Source organism: Ruditapes philippinarum, unplaced genomic scaffold (genome assembly GCF_026571515.1).
Source record: "Ruditapes philippinarum isolate M1 unplaced genomic scaffold, ASM2657151v2 ctg2790_1_1_1_1, whole genome shotgun sequence".
Classification (NCBI taxonomy): domain Eukaryota; kingdom Metazoa; phylum Mollusca; class Bivalvia; order Venerida; family Veneridae; genus Ruditapes; species Ruditapes philippinarum.
Window position 1 is genome coordinate 60059 of NW_026855317.1, and position 23506 is coordinate 83564.

A 23506-nucleotide genomic window follows, 5' to 3' on the forward strand; every position below is an offset into this window, starting at 1 on the left:
TGTTTATTGTTTTGTGAAAATTTCTCTTCTTTGTTGCTAATTAATTTACTCACATATTGAAGCCAATGTTGTTTGTTTTATGATCCATAACAAGTGTATTGACATTTGTAAATTTACCAAAATTGGTAATTTTTGTTAGTCTCACCATAAAAGGTAAGAAGAAATCAAAGAACATGTAGTTGCCTAGCAACAGTTTCCTTTATTATTTTTCGTCAGGTGGTTCACAGCATGTGACCCGAGGCTGGTTAATTGATCAATCACAGATAAATCTACGTTTCCATGGTAACCCAATAAAGATGTGGAGTACGAAATATAAGGACAAGACATTTAGTATAAAATGTACACCTATAGACCATGGCTACAGAAATGCAAGTCGAGATTTGACTAGTAACCAAAAATAATATCTTTCAAACTGAATTGTTATCATTTAATTAAAATAGAAATTCAGTCTTTAATACAATTATATAACTTTTTAAGACTATAGGGAGTAAGTCATGTATTAGCTTGTAAATTCAAAGAAAAGTTGTCAGAGAAACACTTGGTAACAGTTTTGCTTGTTTCTCCCTAATTCATAAATGACAGAATGTATTCTTTTGAACTTTCTCATGTGTCTGTGGGATGATAAATGTCATTCACTGACTTTATGTTAATGTTGTTAAGAGTATTTGTTTGGCTTCTAATAAAGGACTGCCAATTGTTCAATTAATGGGTTTTATCATTTTTGTAGTGAAATCAAGCAGTCAGCAGTTTACAGGCTGATCTGTCTAACAGTTTTAAGCCCAATTTGTCAGTTTACCCGTTAATTTGCCAGACAGTGTTCAGGCTGATCTGTCTAAAAGTTTACTGGCTAATTAGCAAAACATTTTACAGACTGATCTGTCTAAAAGTTTACCGGCTTATTAGCCTAACATTTTACAGGCTAATCAGTCTTAGAGATTACCAGCTAATCTGCCTGACAGTTTACTGGCTAATCTGTTTTAGAGATTATAGGCTAATCTGTCATATACAGATTAGCCTGTAAAACGATAGACAGATTAGCCGGTAAACTTTTAGACAGATTAGCCAGTAAACTCTTGGACAGTTTGGAATGTTTACAGACTAATCTCATGATTAGCCTGTAAGCCGTTAGACAGATTAGCCTGTAAAATGATAGACAAATTAGACTGTAAAATGTTAGACAAATTAGACTGTAAAATGTTAGTCTGCCTAACATTTTACAGTCTAATGTGTCTATCATTTTACAGGCTTATCTGTCTAAAAGTTTACAGGCTAATCTTACTATCAATTTGCTGGCTAATCTGACTATCAATTTACTGGCTAATCTGTCAGTATGTGCAGACTGTCTTTACAAAGATTTTTTTCTTGGGGTAAAATTAAACAGGTTGACAAAATGTCCTAATACTGTATAAAAAACATAATGTTATTCTTCACAGGAGCATATGGATGAGGATGGGGGAATTTTGCCTCAAGCTTCAAATTCTTTAGTTTGGATATCAGTAAGTTATGTTTATATAATTACCACTATTTTACTGAAGTTAAAAGATAAAAAGAAAAATACTTAAAACATACGCATTATACCCCTGAAATGAGGTTTGGGGGGGTATATAGGAGTCACTAGGTGGTTGGTCGGTCGGTCGGTTGGTTGGTCGGTCTGTCCAGCCGTCCATTGCATTTTCTTTGTCGGGAGCATAACTTAAAAGACTAATGGTTGGAAATCAATACAACTTCATACAATGATCAAGCACATTGAGAGGAAGTGCAGTGCACAAGAACGATAACTCCATCTTGACTAATTATAGAGTTATTGCCCTTTGTTACTTTTCCTTTTCCAGAGCATAACTTGAAAACTGCTGGTTGGAATTCAAAACAACTTAATACAATGGTCAAGCACAATAAGGGGAAGTGCACTGCACAAGCACCATAACTCTATCTAAAGTAATTACAGAGTTATTGCCCTTTGTTACTTTTCCATTGCTTTCATTTGTGGGGACCATAACTTGAAGAGTAATGGTTGGAATTCAATACAACTTCATACAATGATCAAGGACATTGAGAGGAAATGCAGTGCACAAGAACCATAACTCCATCTTGACTAATTACAGAGTAATTGCCCTTTGTTACTTTTCCTTGTCCAGAGCATAACTTGAAAACTACTAGTTGAAATTCAATACAACTTCATACAATCATCAAGCACATTAAGAGGAAGTGCAGTGCACAAGAACAATAACACCATTTTGACAAATTACAGAGTTATTGCCCTTTGATACTTTTCCTTGTCCAGAGCATAACTTGTAAAGTACTGGTTGGAATTCAAAACAACTTCATACAATGGTCAAGCACAATAAGAGGAAGTGCAGTGCACAAGAACCATAACTCTGTCCAGAGTAATTGTAGAGTTATTGCCCTTTGTTACTTTTCTATTGCTTTTTTCTTGTCCAGAGCATAACTTGAAAAGTACTAGTTGCAATTCAATACAATTTCATACTATTGTCAAGTATATTGAGAGAAAGCGCAGTGCACAGAAACCATAACTCTTTCTTGACTCATTTAAGAGTTTTTGCCCTCTTAATGGTTGGAATTTAAAGAAACTACATACAATGGTCAAGGGCAGTGAGATGAAGTGCAGTGCACAAGAACCATAACTTTTTATAAAGTAATTACAGAGTTATTGACCTTTGTTACTTTTTTGTCCAGTGCATAACTTGAAAACTAGTAGTTGGAATTCAATACAACTTCATACAATGGTCAAGCGCAATGAGAGGGAGTGCAGTGTACAATAATCATAACTCCATCTTCAGTATTTGTAGAGTATTGCCATTTGTTCCTTTTCCTTGTCAGGTGCATACCTTAAAAACTAATGTTTAGAATTCAATGAATCTGCATTAAATGGTCAAGCGCAATGAGAGGAAGTGCAGTGCTCAAGAAGCGTAACTCTTATTACAGAGTAATTTAATAAAACTTCATCAATAGTCAAAGAGATTGAAAGGAAATGCATCATACAAGAACTACAACTATCTTTAATTGCCCACAACTATAACTCTATTTCAGCTGCAAGGTATTCTGTTGCTAATAACTTCCTCATTTCCGAAGCAGTCTTGTGGGGGTATTAATCACATTAAGTGATAGTGCTAGTTTGGTAATTATAATCACATGACTGTGTAGCCTTTCCAACCTTTTTATAGAACAGTATGATACAGCTATGCATATGATATACGAAAAATCCCAATTACATAAATGTCACTATAATTTTAAGTTGTGAGGCTGTTGTAGTTGGTTGCAGTCATTTAGTTTTGAATATTAAATATCATTGTATCAGGAGCAATAAGATGCTGCATTTTTCATTGGATCTGATGAATATTTTTAAAGCTATTTTTATCTTGTCTTTTGTCCTCTTGTGGCTGAGGGGTTGCCTTTAAGAGTTGAAGCAAAAGAATTACAGCCACGGTTTATCCCTGCATGATCATCAGAGAGGCAACATAATTGCTAGTCTATGCATCTGTAACATCCTACAGGTGAGGTAGTTTTGACCCCTAATGTTGCTTTAAGTTTGTAACACCCGAGGAGAGCCAAAATCATCTTTCCTGTTCCGTGGCCATATGACCGTAAAAAAAAAAAATTAAAAAAAAACCCAACAAAATCTTCCTTGTCTGGATTTGTATATTATTTGTTTAAGTTGATACAAATTATGTATGCTACAGGTTTTGGAGAAAGGACGTTCAGCACCTCAGGCACAAAGTGAGTATGGAGCGGTATACACTCCAGACTGCTACATGAGCTTTATGATACAGACTTTAGAACCTGAAACCACTGTAAGTATGCCAAATATGATGAACATTAAAAAATACAGATCAAATTTGGTATGTTGTGTGTACATTAACCAAATACCTGACAAAAGACTTACTGGAGTTTGATGGTTTAACACAGGTGCTTAAAGGACATCTTTATTCTTCATTTTGCAGTACATATGTAAAAGCTGGAAAGTTATCCTACTACCTTACCAATATCCAAAAATAACCCCATACTTCAGAGCCAGAGAAGTGTTATTTTCCTGGATGGTAAAGAATTGCAGTTTATTTAAGAGTGTATATCAACCTGGGTATTGTGGAATCCATAATGTTACATTACACTTCAGGTGTTCTGTGTAATGATGGGTATATACCACAAAACTATATCAGGTATGTTATAAATTTCCACTGTCTTGTCAGTACAGGCTACAGGTGACATGTAAGTATGAGAATGGTGAAAAACCCGTAACTGTAAAGAGTTACATCAGGAAAGCCATGTTTATTGTCCTCGGGGTATATGCATTTAAACTAAAAATGCACATAGTTATGGTATTTCATCTTTCCTGATATAAATGAACTTGCCTTCTCTTAAAGATATACTATGCTCATCTTAGAGTAAAATATTTTTATACCAAAAATTAACTAAAATCAATGTAATTCTTTTTGAATTAAAAGTCTAATTTTAATAACTGTGTGTCGGAAGCTGCATATCCTATTCTTTAAAAACAAACTGCCATTTTTTTAAATGACTTTATATATTCTTTTTGTGTCCATCTATAGTGTGTAGAGTTTAAAACATAAGATATTAATTTTGTGTGTAGTCAAAACATGTTTATTCTATACTTACAAAGGTATTGTGTAGCAATTATCAATACATGTATTTAAAAATATAAAATTTGAACATAAAATATCTTAAATCTTGACAACATCATAAATCATTTTGAAGGGAAAGTTTTTCAAGATATTTAGTGACTAAATAGTGCACAGTGCAGGCCATGATCAGATATGAAGGCTGTTTTTATGATTATTCTGGTGATGACGATTATGTTGAAGATTAGTATTATGATTTTTATGATTATGTATTATTACGTATTTAATCATATTGACAGGGATTTCAGCTAGATTTTTATGTGTATGATGGCTCGGGGGAAGAAAACGTGCCTCGTCACCTTGGATATTCCTTCCTTCTACCATTAGATATAGTTCATAGTGTCAACACCAGAGCTGTTCCAATAACCAGTCTTCAGCATAAACCTCTTGGCCAGATCAAATGTAACTATTTTTTTCTTTTCTTTTTTTGAGAACATGTGATTAAAGGGGAAAGCAACAACATTAAATATATTTATAGGATTAAAGCACACTCTCTATAAATCACTTAGTCAATGTATACATACCCCAGTTTGCAAAATTTGCATTTCTATCAGAATTGTATAATTATTGTATTGTAAATTATATTTCAGATATATTTCTACATGTATTGATCAAGTTATTTGCAGTATGTTAAATGATTATGTTAAACTTTAGCAATACATACCATCTTCTGTCTAAGGGGTTGCCTTTAATGGTTAAGGCATCAGCATTGAGGCACTGTTTATCCCTGTGTGTTTGTAAGAGGCGACAAATGGTTTTGATTACTGGAGTCTATGCTATCTCTTAGCTCCAGCAGTTGTGGTGTGGTTTTGACTCCTGGTGTTGCTTTGAAGTTTGTAATACCTGAGATTAGCCTAAATCATTTTTCCTGTTTCTGCGCTATATGACCTAAACTGTGTTGGTGTGCCGTAACACTAAACAAACAGAAATACATATTTCTAGATCAATTTTTCATGGTTTATACTCATTTATTATGTATAGGTCGAGTTACTTTGCCACAAATGTGTACCGGTATAATATTTAAATCATAAGTAATAATAAATATGATAAATAAAATAATATTAATTTTTTTTGATTCATAATAAATTATCAACAACCTACTATCTGGTGTGAGGCAATATTATTCTTTTTTTCGACTATATGTAACTATGTAATATTACAATGCAATCATCATTTAGATATGTACAAGTGTACAAAATCATTGTTAACTGTATAAACATTTTTTTCTTTTTCTTTCTTTTACAAAAAGGCCAGACTATATATATAATGTACATGTATTTTAGAGTACAATGGAGATATGTTTCTCAACAATGTTAGTTACTAAATGCTGCTTAATTGAAGATACATAAGATACTGAAAATCAATATACACATGTAGTTTGGATGTGATAATAAAGTCCTAGAAATTACTTGAGTAGTAATTGACCCCATACTTGTAAAAGTACTTTCACTTTCTTATTACATGGTATATTTATTTTTAACTACCATAGCACAAAGTAAGACAAAAAAATTGTCACTAATCTATCCAATATTGGACCATCTTTAAGTAAAAAAAAGGTTTAATACTTTTTTTTATTCAAATTTTAGTTGCATATATGGTAGTGAAGCCAATGACTGGTCACAAGTTTGACATGAGTGTATCCTACCAGAAATACTGGAAACATACAAGAGAGCCACTTGATATAGGGCATCGTGGGATGGGAATTAGTTACCATGGTAGTCACATGTAAGTTGTCTCCTTTATTGATTCTATATTATGTTCTGTAATGAAATACATGTGATAATAATAATAAAAAAAAACTACTAGTTTTAGATTGAGAATTTAGTGTTCTATGACTGTTTTTGAGTGAGTAAGAATTTGTATGAATTTGTATTTGTAAGAATACAAATATACATGTATTTGTATTTGTAAGAATACAAATATATATGTATAAACTATTTTAGTTCCCAGTCAGTACACAGACACTTGGGGTGTGGAGCTCAAAATGCTTTTAAAATCCAAATTAAATGTATATTTATCAATCCCAGCACATGTACGGATCATATACATGTATATCAAATTAACTTAAAAAAAGTGTTCTTTGTTGTTTCATTGCAGGTTTGCTCATTAAAAATATTATTTTGCTGTTCATATTACGTTACAGTGAAATATCCTTTTGAAATAACCACCCAATGAAAAGGCGTCATTTCATATGACTGTAAACAGCAATGGATGCCTCCACAGTCTGTGTACTCAAGTACAAAACTTAACTGATTTTAAATTTTTAACAAACATAAAAATGGTTTGCAGTGATAAACAACATGCCATAGTAACTTTATATTGTATATTATTTAATGATCAAGTTCAATATAAAAAATTGCACTAGTTAAACAGCTTAAGGGCGTCAAAACTAATGACTAGGATAAATTATGCAGTTAGTGAAATTGGTTTTATAATACTTAATGAAGAAGGGGCATCCCTGGCTGGGTGGTTAAGGTTATTGACTTCATACCACTTGTCTGACACAGCTGTCCGTTCAGATCTCCCCAGGGACTATGGATTCATTCATATGAGGAAGCTATCTAGCTAGCATGTCGGAGGTTCTACTCAGGTGCCGGTTTGTGCCTGAAATAATGCATTGAGGGTCACCTAAGGTCTTCCTCCACCAGTAAAGTTGGAAAGTTTCCATTTACAACCTTTACAGTGTTGGTGTGACAGAAAACCCAACCAAAAGTAATAATAATATTGATTTAAGATATACTAAGCTCAAATTTCATCAGAAGATATTGATAATTGCTACACAGTCTCTTTGTAATTATAAAATAAACATGTTTTCACTTCACACAAAGTAGTGGTCACAATATGAATATGCATTGTCATTTTTGTGTCGCCTCTACGGAGTAGTGGCGACATATAGGGATCACTTCTCTGTTGTCTGTCTGTCCGTCTGTCTGTCTGTCTGTCCGTCCGTCATAAAACTTGTCCGGACTACACCTCATAAACTACTGGTGCAATTTCATCCAAACTTTACAGGAATGATCAGTACCAAGTCTAGTTGTGCATATTGTCAGCATTTTCCGGTTCAATGATTTTTGTCAGAGTTATGGCCCTTTAATAATTTTTATTTTTAAAGTTTGTCTGGACTACTTCTCTTATACCACTTATGCAATTTCAATGAAACTTTACAGGATTGATCTGTAGCTCAAGTCCTTGCGCATATTGCATGGGTTTTCCGGTTGAATGATTTTTGGCCGAGTTATTGCCCATTGATAAAAAGGTGTTTTTTTCTGTGTGTTGCCAGATACACAAAAGCTTGTCCGGACTACTCCTCATAAACTACTGGTGCAATTACATCCAAACTTTACAGGAATGATCAGTACCAAGTCTAGTTGTGCATATTGTCAGCATTTTCCGGTTCAATGATTTTTGTCAGAGTTATGGCCCTTTAATAATTTTTATTTTTAAAGTTTTTCCGGACTACTTCTCTTATACCACTAATGTAATTTCAATGAAACTTTACAAGATTGATCTGTAGCTCAAGTCCTTGAGCATATTGCACGGGTTTTCTGGTTAAATGATTTTTGGCCTAGTTATGGCCCTTTGATAAAAAGGTGTTTTTTTCTGTGTGTTTCCAGATACGCAAAAGCTTGTCCGGACTACTCCTCATAAACTACTGGTGCATGATTTTATCCAAACTTTACAGGAATGATCAGTACTAAGTCTAGTTGTGCACTGTCCGTCTGTCTGTCCGTCTGTCACAAAATTTGTCCCAACATAAAATTGGCCATCATGAGGCGACACATGTGATTACTGATCGCTCTTGTTTAAGAAAAGATCAAGTTTACTTGACCTGTTATATAGAACGCAGCTTCCCATAAACATAACATAAACATAGTTTTTTCGTTCTTTTATTCAAGTGAGACATATAGAGTAAGAATTCCATAGATTTCAAAAAATGTCTGTGATTAAAATAATTTACATAAGAATGAACATAGTATATTTTTAAAGCCTGGAATTACAATATTAGGCATGATATAAAGAATTGGAATGATATCCATACATACGAAAATAACATTATGATATAACATGTTGTATGGAGCTTAAAGGGAAAGACAAGGTTAGAATAAAAACTTGATTTCAGAAAAAGAATACTATAAATAATAAGTCTTCAAATTTTCTGCCGCCAAATAATAATATTAAACGAATGATAACAAAATTTAAATCGCTAAATCACCGATTTCTACAAATAAGTAAGCGCGGCCATGTTTGTGTATAGACCGTATAAAAACAGGTGCGCGTGATGTCATTTCCCCACATCTTTAGATTCATGATAAATCTAGTTGAATCGTAAGGAAATATTAATTAATGACCAGACAATTTAATTTTCACAGGAGGTGTAGAGGAGATTTTTTATGGTTCAAAATACGTAACAATATCAAAAAAAATATATATAAAAAAATTAAAGAAACGTACGGCTAGCAAAAAGTTCTAGCCGTATGTGAGTCACGAACGACTAGCCAGGACGCACTGTACGTATCGTTTAGCCGTACGGCACTTTTCAAAATTATATGGAAGTCAAACATTATAAAATTGTTGATTTTCATGCTTATCATTTGTTGTTTTATTTGTATGAATTATTAAATCATTTTTGTTAATTTTAAGCACATGGATCGAATAAAAAATGATCGGAGTGGAATAAATAAATAAAAAGAACATTGAATGAAAAAAAACAAAAAAAAAAAAAAAACGGTGAAATGCAAAAATAATTATATAATTTTCAAAACAGTAGATAAATATCGAACATAAAAGCACAGTCAAACAATTAATTAGCCTTGATTAAAACCTATCCAGGGACTGACAATAGAATTTTAGAATGCCTTTCACGGAACATGCAAACTTTCCTTGATGGACAAACTTCTATACAGTACCGTCGGTAATTGTCGCAATTATCAAGAGCCTAACAACAATCATTTTCAGTGTTTGTTGTTTTTTTTTTTTCATATAAAAGGTGTAGAAAATTAAACTTAATGAAACAAAAAAGGATTATTATCAAAAACTATTTCAATTGGTGTAAATGCAAGCAATGGCTATTTTTTTTCTCGACATCTTGCGATGACAAAGATCGATATATATAGCGATCAAGGCGATTAATCTCTAAAAAGTAAACATCCAAAGACAATTAATGCTGTTTCTTGGTTAAAATCCTCGCTTAAAGTCATAAAATAACATATGCATTTTCGACTTCCATAAAATTTTGAAAAGTGCCGTACGGCTAGCCAATACAGCGTGTCCTTGCTAGTCGTACGTGACTCACGTACGGCTAAAACTTTTGGCTAGCCGTACGGGCCCGTACGTTAGCCACTTCCATTATAAAAACCCTACTAAAACGTGTTCTTAATAGTACATATAATTAAATTTTTGCAGTTTGATTCTGACTTTCAAATTTAAAGGTGTGAACATTTGTTATAATTGATGTAAACATTTCAATAATATAAGCAACTCTTTTGAAAAGTAAATTGTTAATATGTCTGTGAACGTATGATGCTGCGCATCGTAATCGTAGCCTAATATTAACTGCAGGCAAATCATTTTTATTGGCTGCTCAAAAGTCTAATTTGCATAATTTATTCACACAATTGCTGGTTCTTACTACTTATGTCTATTACTGCGCATTGTCCATTTTAATTGTTCCTAATTTGCACCAAATGCTCCTGTCACACTGTGTACTGACGATTTTTATTGCTCCTTGTATGCCTCTGTGCCGACAGACCTTTTGATCATGCACCATGTTACCCTGATTGGTTAATCACCCTTGTCAAATATTCTAATGACGAAATAGACATCTATTTTTATACGCTTCATCAGTGAACTGAATGACCTTAGGGGAAATTAAGTTCCGCACCTGTCAAGTTATACTGTAGTAAATTACAGCACATCATAAAATAGCAACACATTTTTTTCAGTTACCAATAATCATTTTAAATATTAAGTAGATTTATGATTTTTTTTTGTTTTATTCAATATTGGATTAAATTTACGGTTGTAGAAATGCGTTTCTGTCGGGGAAAGGAATTTGGTATGTAGATATATATTGGATTTAGTTGATATTTTACCTGAAAAAAAAAGATACATGACCGGCGATGTACCCTATTTGGACAGCTTGTCTAGCGAAAATTAAGTACAAAATAAAAGGATATATCGTCAATTTGAAGAAGTTTCTCATAGTTCCCAAATTAAATTTATGGTTTATCTTTGAAAATTAAGCAGTCATTGCTTAAATCATGTGGTGGGATCATCAGCAAGCTTGAATATCGGAGAAATAATAATTAATGTCGCGGCGTCTTCAATTAATTAATTAAAGCAATTCAGTTCCATATGATGTTTTCATAAATAATATATAATGTACTCAATAAAATTAATAAGTTCTTCATCAAGATATATTTCAGTTGTACCAGCGTGTACACCTATACCGGAAGTGGGTATTACACGTCACAATCTCGGTCTCATCTGTCTCGCGAGAATGACAGAACGCCAAAATGGCGGCGCCCATGAACTTATTTCTCAAGTAAAAAATAGTGTCTTAAAACACGAATTTCTCTCTTATAGGGTTGATGTCAATAGGAAAACTGTCATGGTTCCTCTTTTTAAATGATGAATATTTATATTAGACAGACATCAATCCATCCATTCCTATTCCTTTAATAATAGTTTTATTGTAATTTCCAGGCTAGCTACTGTACCAGAAAACACAGTACATTCTTTGAGGGAGGCTGCAAATCATGTAAGAATTTTACATTTTCATTTCTGTTAACTTAAGTATTCCCAGGTTAACTTTATTATTCCTCTGTAAAAATAATGCAAATGAATATTGTAGAATACCCATTGTCTGTCCATCTGTCTGTGTATGTGTATTATCGATTTTTTTGCATGTTTATAAATTAAGTGTAGGTCACTAATTTCTGAAAGTTTTACTGTATGCAGTTTGTGTTTTATGAGTACGTATGGTAACTTGTCAATATTAATAGAGCCAAGACAGCACAGCCATGCTGCCTGACTTAACTTATGACATGTGCATTACATCAACTTTGGGATATCAAGATAAAAATTTGAAGTTAGTCAGCCAACAATATAGAGCCTAATATCAGGCTACACATATGTGCCGCGTCATGACAAAACCAACAAAATGGGTTTGCGACCAGCATGGATCCAGACCAGCCTGCGCATCCGCACAGTCTGATCAGGATCCATGCTTTTCGCTTACAGACCATATAACAAGTAGAGAAACTGATAGCGATCAGCATGGATCCTGATCAGACTGCGCGGATGCGCAGGCAGGCTGGTCTGGATCCATGCTGGTCGCAAACACACTATGTTGGTTTTGTCATGACACGGCTCATATGTGCAGGCTATCCTGGCTCTATACTTGTGATGAAGGCTAAACGATAGGTTCTAGCAGGGCAAGGGTTAAAAAATAGGGGTGTCGCGGTTAGAAAAAAAATGCTAACAGTTTAAACGGCGACGTAATAACTGTGTTAAACGTTTAACTGACCGTATTAATAAAATTCTTAGATTTCCAACATTAACTTTGTTTCTTTATGACAAGATAGGCTATTTTGTTCATAATTTGTTGTACTTAAAATGATTACAATACATATCCAAATATAGATAAATATATATAAACTATTCTCCGCTCGGGTATTACCGTATTCGATCAAACTGGAAAATATACATTGTAGAGAACAATTAAAATATAAACAATTGTCATATCTTGTCATTAAAAAAAAACTAAAGGAATATCTAGAATCATTTAAAACTTTTTCGTCCCTTAATCAATTACTAACCAGGGTTATTGAATTTTCTAACCAAATTATAGGTTGAAACTGCTGTACCCATTTAAACGTGACACCCCTACTAAAAATCTATCAATGAATTTTTTATATTTATCTACAGGGTGCTGACTTTGTCGAGTTTGATGTACATCTTACAAAAGACAAAGAAGTAATAGTGTACCATGATTTCAAAGTGAAGATAACTTACAAGAAGGTAAATGCACATTTTAATATACTTGAATAGGGGCGTCCATGGCCGAGTGGTTAGGGTCATTGACTTCAAACCACTTACCCCTCACCACTGTGGGTTCGAATCCAGACAGGGACTTTGGATTCTTTCAGTTAGGAAGCTATCTAGCTAGCTTATGGAACGTCGGTGGTTCTACTCAGGTACCCGTTTGTGCCTGAAATAATGCACAGAGAGCACCTGAGGGCTTCCTCCACCAGTAAAGCTGGAATGTTGCCAAATGACCTGTACTGTGTTGGTGTGACGTAAAACCCAAAAACAAAAACAAACAAATATACTTGAGCATTTGAACATGCACTCAAAAAAAATGTTTGTTTATACAAAGAACATTTTTGTTAAATTAAAACAAACTCATTAGAATATGAAAATGCCTCTTGATGACAAATATCAATTTTACTTCTAGAAATATATTTAGTTACAGCTCTTACTAATGCAGTCGCTAAATTGTTAACCTAACCACTGTGCTTATTATAATACTGATGATATATTTTAGAAAAAGAACGGTGGATTGGAGCTGTTAGAAGTTCCTGTGAAAGATCTCAAATTAGAAGAGCTTCAAAATATGAAGGTATTAAATTTTTAGTAATTACAGCATAAAGAAACAATGACCTTAACATTTGTGTCAGACCTGATTATTCAGAAGTGAACTATTGTGATTTTTAGATGTTGCCATCTATAATCTGTTTGAATTAGAGCTGTATTTGATTCAGTGGAAAGCATATTGACAATTTACCAATATTGGATGACAAATATTGGCGATACACCAAAATATTGATAAATACTCCTAATTTCTTGCATAAATTACTTTTTCATACCTGTTTAATTGATTTTAGTAAAATAAATATAATAATAAAAAAATTAACTTAAATCAGACTAAGAATCATGCTAAAAACAATTATTCAATTTACTTCTGAGTATATTTCTTTAATACTTTTTGCATATATTCTGTTTTAAATGCCCCCACTTGATCTATGTAAAAATTTCAAAATTTATGTTTTTAAGCTATTTGAGCTATCAGTGGAGCTCTTTAAATGAGTTATAAATGGTCATTTGGACATGTTTAAATTGTTTCAGTTGTGTAATTGAATTGTATAATGTATTTTTTAGTATTATACATTTGATTCTTATTATGTGTAATTGAAAACTGTGATAATTGTTTTACAGTTATGGCACAAGCCAAGGCCAGCTAACCCTGGTAAGTTCAGTAACTCATGACATTAATTAAAGCTACATGCCTCAAGATAAGCCATACTATTTTAATAAAATCAAACTTAAAAAAATATATATCTTAGACTTTAGGAATGTAAAAATATTAAAGATTCAAGTAATAATTGACATGTTATATGTGGTTAATGACTGATTTTTTTCAATATTATGAATCTTACTAATGCAGTAAGGACTTTTGCACATTTTTACCTCATTTTAGTTATTTACATGAGATATTGTTACAATTAATTAGCTGTAAATTGCTTCCTTTTGGTCGCTACACATTATTATACGATTTCACATACTAAGTTAAAAAAATCATGAAAATTGGCATAAATCTGGAGGCATGCTGCTTTATAGCCATGAGTAATGTTAACATAATTTTACGTTTTCTATATGTAAGATTCAAATAAGCATAGACTTCCCTGCAAAATTGTTTATATTTTAAGACAGCTTTTAAGTATACAAATGTTGCTGACCTTTGCTCTAATAGGATACAAGTATTTGTGCCAAAGGATACAGTTATCAAATATATTGTAAAAACTTAATCCCATTGTCTTCTGAATACATGAACATGTGAATACATGAACATGTAAGTGTCAGGTTACTGGACTTTGACATTATTTTTACATATAAGTTAATGGTTAAAATTTTGTCAATTATTGAAATATGGACTGAATTCTTCATAAACACTAATTTTATTATATGTAAAGCTAACATCATTGGATATTTGTCAAATACTGGATCAGTAGAATAATTATATTTTTGCAAATGTAAAATGCTTTTTGTCAACTAAGGAAATTACCAACCTAAATTCCACCCTGTTTCTCCAACATGGTTGTAATGTGCATAAAAAGTAGTTGAACTGATGTTTTTAATTAGTTTCTTATGTGAAAGAGTGAGAAAAATAACCAATCACTGGGTTTATAGATAGAGAATTGGGAAATTCCAAACCGATCACCATTTTATTGGGTTTTCCGAATCCTCTGTCTAACCCATTGATATTAACCTAGTATATTAGGAAAGTAAACAAAATTGAAATAATATGCTGTATGATTTACAGATGAAGTGAATTCAGAGGATGATTTGCCTGCTGACCTTGAGACATTTCCCACGTTAGAGAGTTGTCTTAATGCTGTAGACAATCATACAGGCTTTAATATAGAACTCAAATATCCTCAGGAACTAAGGGTATGTCAGCTTACCTGTTTAGCTCACCAGTCACAAAGTGACATGGTGGGCTTTTGTGATCGCTTTTCTTCCATCGTTGTTTGTCCATCAGTAAACTTTTACTTTAAACGACATCTCCTCATAAATCACTGAGCCAATTTTCATCCAAACTTCACAGAAATGTTCGTTTGGTAGTCAACTTTAAAAAATGTTCAAAGAATTTAATTCCAAGCAGAACTCTGGTTGCCATGGCAACCGAAAGAAAATAAAATATCTTCTTTTAGAGAACCCAAAGAGCTAGAGCTTAAATATTTGGCATGAAACATCATCTAGTCAGTGTCTACCAAGTTTGTTCAAATAAATGCCCTGGGGTCAAAATTGGCCCCGCCCGGGGGGTCATTGATTTTCCTTATTTGTATTTTGTAAAAACTTTAAAAGTCTTCTTCTAAAAAACCCAAATAGCTAGAGCTTAGCTATTAAGCATGAAACATCTTCTAGTGGGTGTCTACCAAGTTTGTTAAAATAAAAGCCCCTGGGTTAAAATTGGCCCCGCCCGGGGCCTAAATACAGGTGAGCGATTTCGGGGCCATCATGACCCTCTTGTTATTTCAAGGATGAGTAATTATAAAATAGAAAAATAGTCATGTCACAGTTGTTAGATTAGGCAAAACTCTATCAAAGTGACCTTTTGTACATTTTTTTATCGTCAACTTGAACTGAATTGACTACACTTCAGCCTCATTAAAACGCTCATGTTGGGGTCCAATGTCTCAACACCGCGTTCTAACGAGGCTCTCATTAGAACGCTCATTGCGAAATTACCGCATTACCCCACCCACTGCATATATATTTAACGCTGATTTTTTTACTTACTGTTCAATGAATATCGACATTATCTTTTTCTAAAACCATTCAATGATGTAAACATATATTATATTCACAAATAATACTAATTATATTTAAAAGAAAGGAAAAACTTTCGAAAGAAAATTATAAATCATGAATGTAGTGTAAAACAGGTAGCCATTACTGTAATGACGTTTTATTAACTAGGGGACACAACTAAAGCTGGACTGTAAATGACACTGTAATTTACAGTCCAGCTTTAGTTGTGTCCCCTAGTAAATCAAACGCCAATTACCACCTGTCATGGCCGCTCTATTTACAGTGCAGGATTTTAAATTGATTTTGGGCTTGTGGGTTATTTAATTCAGCGAGGTTTACATGTCAAAGATATGTGTGTGAATTTCAGTTTATTTCTACTCGCCACCGAATGCCAATGTAACAGTTATGATATGAATTTGAGATTTTGGAAACAATTTGATGCATGACTGATGGACAGGTAAAACAACAAAAGAGCGGATAAACGCTTACCTGGGCATGTTTTTCACACCTTTGGCGATCATAAATGTCCTAATAACAATTGTTTATTGTACTTGACAGTCAAATTGAGCAAGCGTTATAGCGCGCTATAAATCTAGGTCTACTTAAAAAAAAATTTTTTTTTTTTTTGGGAGCCAAGGTCTATGAGCGCTCTACTGAGATTAGCGTTATAGTGAAGAGCGAGTTATCGAGGCTACAGTGTATATATTTCAAAAGATTGACGGTTATAATGGTGATTAACCAACCAAAAGTTAAATATGTTTAGGGTAAAATCCAAGTCTGTCTTAAATATAAAAAGGTTGTCCCACTCTTTTTATAAATTGAATGTTACAGGTAAATTCCAATGAATATTTACAGAAATATCCATTAGCATAAATGATTTTATTTTTTTTACAGACTGGAACACATGATTTTATTTTTTTTACAGACTGGTACACATGATTTTATTTTTTTTACAGACTGGTACACATGATTTTATTTTTTTTACAGACTGGTACACATGATTTTATTTTTTTTACAGACTGGTACACATGATTTTATTTTTTTTACAGACTGGAACACATTATTTTATTTTTTTTACAGACTGGTACACACGAGCAAGAAGGGTACTATGATATTAATGTATTTATAGACACAATATTACGTGTTGTGTTTGAACATCATGGTGGTAGACGTATTGTGTTCTCAACTTTTGACCCTGATACTTGTGTGGCGTATGTATTTATATATACTTTATATCTGTGTTTGATCAATCTGACTAAAGTTTAGATCTACTTATTTCTTTTATGTAGATCTGATGACGACCATATTTTTTTATGTCAAAGTTGAGCAAAGAATATCTTTCATGTGATGTCAGTCCTGACCTAAGTAAATCTAAAAAAGATCACTCTTGTATGAAACTTGAAATGTTGATAATGGATTTTACTAAAAGAAATATTGTTGGCTCAACTATTCATGGACTTATAAGGAGAGCTTTTATACTTATCTAGGTGTTGGCATGACACATTTGTTTAAGCTTTTGCATGCAATGGTGTCACAAAAACTATGTGGAAATTATTTAAAACACAAAAGGAGGTCATTGTCCAAGGCCCATAACTCTTAACATTGATTAGACAGAATTATGGCCCTTTATGATCTAGGGATTTTCTACATAAGGCTCTTATTTTACTATCCAGCACTGAGGATATTCGAGCAAGCTGTCCCACTGACAGCTGTTGTTTTTAACTATTTCATTCAAAAAGCTGTATGGTGTATTAAGAACAATGAGTTAAACATATCTAGATTAGCATGTATGAATAACAAAGATACTTAACATTCAATACAAAATGGGCAATAATGGTTTTGTTATGAATTTTGTTCACTGTTAAGATAAAGAAAACAGAATCCCTTAAGAAAGCCCAACATGGCAAAATTGAAAATGTTTCAAGCTCGGTTTGATTGAGTCTATTCACGGACGGTAGTGGTAATTGCAAGCTACTGTCAGCGCCCCCTAGTACAGGCTTAAACAAAATTCGACAATTTTGAATTTTTAAAGTTATATTACTTTAAAAAGACATAATGTTCATATTTTGATAGTCAAGTTGAGCTGAATTGACTTTATATTTCAAAAGATTGACTGTGAAAATGGTGTTTGACCAACAGTTGATATTGGAAAATGTTTAGGGTAAAATTAAAAATCTGCATAGATTTTAAAAAGACTGCCCCACTCTTTTTATAAACTAAGCATTATACGTAAATTCTAATGGACATTTATAGAAATTTCATTCTGATCTGTGTGTTATTTATTTTTTATGTGAACTTAATTATTTAACATATTTTGATCTTCACCCGTTCACTCACTATAAACCCTTGGATGGGCATAATGTCACTTTAAGAAAATTTCAAATAATTATTTTTCATTTTAAGCTTACGTCTGAAGCAGAATCGGTTCCCAGTGTTGTTTCTGACACAAGCTGACACAACAATGTATGAACCCTATGGGGATATGAGAACAAGATCTGTTCCTATGGCAGCAGAATTCTGTATTGCTCACGATCTGTTGGTCAGTATATTAATTATTAGGATTTTGTTATTGTAATTATGAGGGTTAATCAAAATGGTTGTGATCTTGAACTTTTTGTTTTACTGGATTTGTTTTGAAAAATTTATACAATAAAAGGTAAATATAAATTATGAACTAAGAGGTTGACTTCTTTTATATTTTATGCATTCTGTTATTAAGTGCTTCAAAAGCTGATAAGTGGGGTATCTTTCTCCAGCAATTAAAGCAACCATGGAATCTACCAATTTGACATCTATAGGGTTGTGATTAAAACTCCTACCAAGCCTGCACCTCTTTCTTTTGTTTTGGTCCATAAAAGCTTAAAGATATTATGTTTTTTTGTGTTGTTATATATATATTTACAGTACCGGTACATGTATATATAATTTCTTAAAGGTGTCATGTATTTATATTTTCAGGGTGTAAACCCAATGTCACAGGTTCTGTTGAGAGATTTATCTCTGATTGACTATGTCAAGAATAGTGGCCTCATTTTGTTCACCTGGGGTGAGGACAACAACAATGCTGATGTTATTGATAAACTCAAGAAATTGAAGGTGGACGCTATAATATATGACAGGTATGAGCTTCTTGTAGTGTTTCAAGTGTACTTCTTACTATGATCATATACAGGCATTAAGATTAGGTTAATCAGGAGAATGGGGAGGCTTTGTGTGTGTGTGTGTGGGGGGGTAGCTTTTAGATACCACTTTTGTCCATGAACAGGCTCAATTAAACGGAGCCTGTAACTCCTTCAAGGTTTCCATTTTTTATCATTTTCTGGATACAGAACATAAAACATTGATTCAGCTCTCTTGTCTAGAACTAATATTTTCACTATTGCATTACATTCACATGATCAGACAGCCTATTCAGTAGCAGTTTTTCATTTTGTTAATAGACAAGCTACAGTTGCTGATACAGGCATTGATTTTCCAGATATGTATAAATGGGATTTTCAAATAAATAGTGAAAGTATTATCGAAAAAGATTTTAAGAATAAACTGAAATTAAAAAAAAAAGAGATAAAGAAAAATATTTTTGATTAACTGTCAAATGAGCAATTTAAAACAAACAAAAAAGAAAACTTGTCATGAAATTTCAGTTATCCCAAATCTAGAATGGGAATATAGTCCTTAAATAAAGCAGACAAACATTAGTTTTTTTTCTAAGAAGGCAATACCCTGACCCAAAAAATGCCTTAATTTCAGCTACACATAGACAAAACAGACATATTCATGGAAAAATACTGTATAAAGAAAAAACTTAGAGATACTAATAGAAGGTTGTAGGTGGTGAACCTTAACCATGCTAAATATCTTATAAATAAGTGGACTTGTCCCACTTACAATCTTGACAAATCTGTAAATCATTTTAAGGGAAACTTCAAAATATGTATTGACTTTATAGTGTACCATGCGGACCATGGTCCACTGGTAAGATGGCGCTGCTCATATTGCGGTCTCCACATGTTGTCTCCACTTGTTGTCTCCACTTGTCGCATAGGTAGATTAAGCAGGCTAAAGGTTAAAGTCAACATCTTAAAAGTCAATATCAGGTCACTGACCTTTAGAGTGGTCAGTAACATTAATGACAAATGCTTTCCGGAAGCTTTGTGGTGGCTGTCTGGGAAATCAAATTGATAGACATGATAAAGGTCAGTAAACAGAAAGAAAAAAACAACATTAATTGGTTGGGAATGGAAGCAGTTCACTGTACTATCAATCACATGTTTCTATATCCCAAAAACACACATGTTTTTTTCATAAAAATAGACACTGCAATATTTGTACAGTATAAACAAACAGGATGGAACAAAGTCCTAAATTCTGAATCAGAATACCTGGAATATATGGCAGATATTCCTAAGAACAAAACCAGTCACGAGGACTGCCAATGTGACGCGGAAGTTGAACGTTCTTGAGACCTGTTACCTTCCTGTAAAGGCCAAACCTTAAAATTGTTTATCGAAACACATGTTAAATTTGACTGCATGGCTATTAACAAAAAATCTTTTAGAACGGAGGGATTTTCAAAGAAATCTAGAAAACTTCTCACAGCAGCCTCATGGTGTGAAGGTATAAAGCAAGATACAGTGAGTGTAGTTGCTGGGAAAGGGAAATTGACCCATGTTAGGCAATTTTAATTCTGTAATGAAGGTTTGCAGTGTTATACCACCTATTAATGTGACCTAAAGCAGATTACAGATCAATGCTGTCATCAGTTTTACCATCAGTTGACAAATTTCCTATTGGTCAGCATAGATTTATTATAAGACAGTTAAAGGTTGTTTTCAATTTAAGACCTCCCATTGGAAAATAAGTTCCAGAGTAGGTCGCGCCAGGTCTTGTTGGTCTCATAAAAGATATGAGAAAACAGTGATAAAATATAGCTTGTAATCACATTATTGTTACTAAAGGAGGGTAAATAGTGTTAAGAAGTATCTTAACATTTATTTGTATGTACATGTATATGTATAAATAGGATTTTTAGTAATGTATATTGTTTGTATATGTTAATCTTATGAGCAATACTGAAAACCTTCAACCCTGTAGAAATTCTTATTGTTATCATCAGATTAGTAGGGATGTGAAATAAAATTAGAAAATTTAAGTATTAAATTGAAATTAAATGAATGTATACTTACCTAATGATAACACTATTATACCCTCTTAATTTAACGTGCCTTGCATGTTTCTCAGTTAATCTGGTGACTCATTAGACTGCCAGAACATATGGACATCTTTCTTTAAAAGAGGGTAAAGTTATTTTTAGAACAGACAAACAAGTGAATTACAGGTGACAGTTCATGACTAGTTAATGCATATGTTATCACCACCTGGTAAGTATACTTAAAATTTTCCAATTAACTATATACATTCAAATTGTTTCTGTTAGATATTAACCTTTTCCCTTATATAAGCGTGTTTCGACGGCTTTTTGCCCCTCAAACAGTGAAAAAATGCCCTATTTAGGCCCCAAACACTGTCTTTTGTTTGAGAAATGTTGTTAAAAAAAGTGAACAATTTTTTTGGCGCCGTCCCCCATCCAAATATTACATCAGGGGGTTGCCAGAAGGGGGATGTGCCCCCTTTGGGGGGTTTGAAGGGGGGCGGAGTCCCCCTCATTGCCAAGAAAATTTTGTACTTGTGAGAGGCTTAAAATGACCCCAGGTTGATCATAAGGTAACGTGTAACCAACGCTGAAAAGCCTTTGACTCTATCTCAATCCCTTGAGAAGTTGCAGCACTTTGAAATAAATTTTGATGGAAAAAATGGAGGCAAAAAAGTGATTTTTGGCAATTTTGAGATGTCCCCTCGTTGCCATGGTAACAGGAAATTTAAGACTGAGCATGTCGTTACAAAGGCAATGGTCCAGTCAACATTTGTGCCAAGTTTGATTAGTATTGAAGCATTTTTCATAGCAGTTTGAACTTGTAACAGGAGGCTTTTCAGTGAAAATGGCCATTTTTCACAATATGCTCATGGGGGGAAAGGGTTAAACAAGTTTTCATATATATTTCAGAATTGACTGTTTCAAAACAACAAAAGAAAGTATATTCAAACTGGAGCACAAGAAAAAGTTGGAGAAATTACATGACCAATATCCATCAACAATTGATCTGGAAAGTCCAACGAATAACCTTGATAGTCCTGGAACAAGTGCTCTATCATAGCACTATTGATGTGAAAAATGTGTCGTAACCATAGAAACTTATGACATTTAATTTTTCATGCATGGCAACAAGATACTTCACTTATGCAATTCTTTCTTTACTGGGAGAATTATTTTATTCTTGTTTGTTATTTTAACAAACATTCCACTGATCGTTTTCAGAATTTTGATTGTTTTAATTCTTCTTTGATTAATTTTCAAGTAATTATTTTGGCATATATGCTGAATAATTGAATCTTTATGAGCTGCTATGTGGCATACAAAATGGAGAAGGTCCTCTGCTTATTTTTATAAAACTTCATTGACTTAAGGTTTAGGGGGGTATATAGGAGTTAGCTTTGTCGGTCAGTAAAGTTTGGAATGACCCCCCAGCGATCAAGGTCACTGTTAATGAAAATAGAAAAAATGGTTTTTCGGACAATAACTAGTTAGGAATGAAATGTTGTAATCACACTTGATATTAAGCAAACTCATATGAAGACCATGGTTGTGATTGCTTTTGTACTTTCTGTGTTCAGGGTCACTGTTACTAAAAGTTAAAAAATCATTGCCGGATGATAACTAGAGTAAGCAATGAGAAATTAATCAAACTTTGAATATAGCAAGCTTGTATGTTGACCCTAGTTGGGATTGCTTTTTTGATCCCCTATGGTCAAGGTCTTTGTTACTAAATATAGAAAAATAGTTTCTGTATGATAACTAGAGTAAGGAATGAGATATTGCAATGAAACTTGGTATACAGCAAGCTTATATGATGACTCGGGGTTGGGATTGTTTTGACCACTTTGTGTTTAGGTCAAGGTCACTGTTACTAAATATCTTTTACAAAAATAATGGAAAACAGATGTTTATACTCTTTAACAACACAATTTATCGTAATTATTGGTACACAGATGAAATATCATAAAATATAGGTCGAGTTCCAATTTTACTTCAGACCACTTATTTTTTTGGTAAGAAGTTAAGATCACAGGCGGGGGTATGAATCACATTAAGTGATAGCTCTAGTTTGTACTTAAAGGCCATATTGGTTTTTTGTTCCCAGGCTGGATAGTCATAATGTGACTTTAACACTGTTGGTATGACTTTAAATTATTACCATACCAAAGTGAAAGTGTATTCTAAATGCATCGTATCATGGTATATTGAAGCGCATTATGATAAATTACTACTTTTGCTACTATGTAGCATAAAATTGAGAAAACATTCTCCAGCTACTATGTAGCAAAGAGTCCCTATGCATATGATAAGGCATGTAATAAAATAGCTTTTTTTTCTTTTTTTTTACTTGTAAATGTATGCTCATTGACAAATACTGGTA

General features: G+C 33.1%; 1 protein-coding gene across 1 annotated transcript; it reads left to right on the forward strand.

Annotated features, from left to right (window-relative positions):
- Positions 1–221: 221 nt before the first annotated feature.
- LOC132742918 (glycerophosphocholine phosphodiesterase GPCPD1-like) lies at positions 222–22510 on the forward strand. Its single transcript, XM_060731426.1, has 14 exons — positions 222–368; positions 1434–1496; positions 3699–3809; positions 4895–5057; positions 6242–6380; positions 11361–11415; positions 12585–12677; positions 13204–13278; positions 13875–13905; positions 14980–15107; positions 17052–17182; positions 18375–18510; positions 18930–19090; positions 22036–22510. Exons 1-14 carry the CDS (start codon positions 297–299, stop codon positions 22184–22186), a joined length of 1509 nt encoding a protein of 502 aa, XP_060587409.1. The 5' UTR covers positions 222–296; the 3' UTR covers positions 22187–22510.
- Positions 22511–23506: the final 996 nt, after the last annotated feature.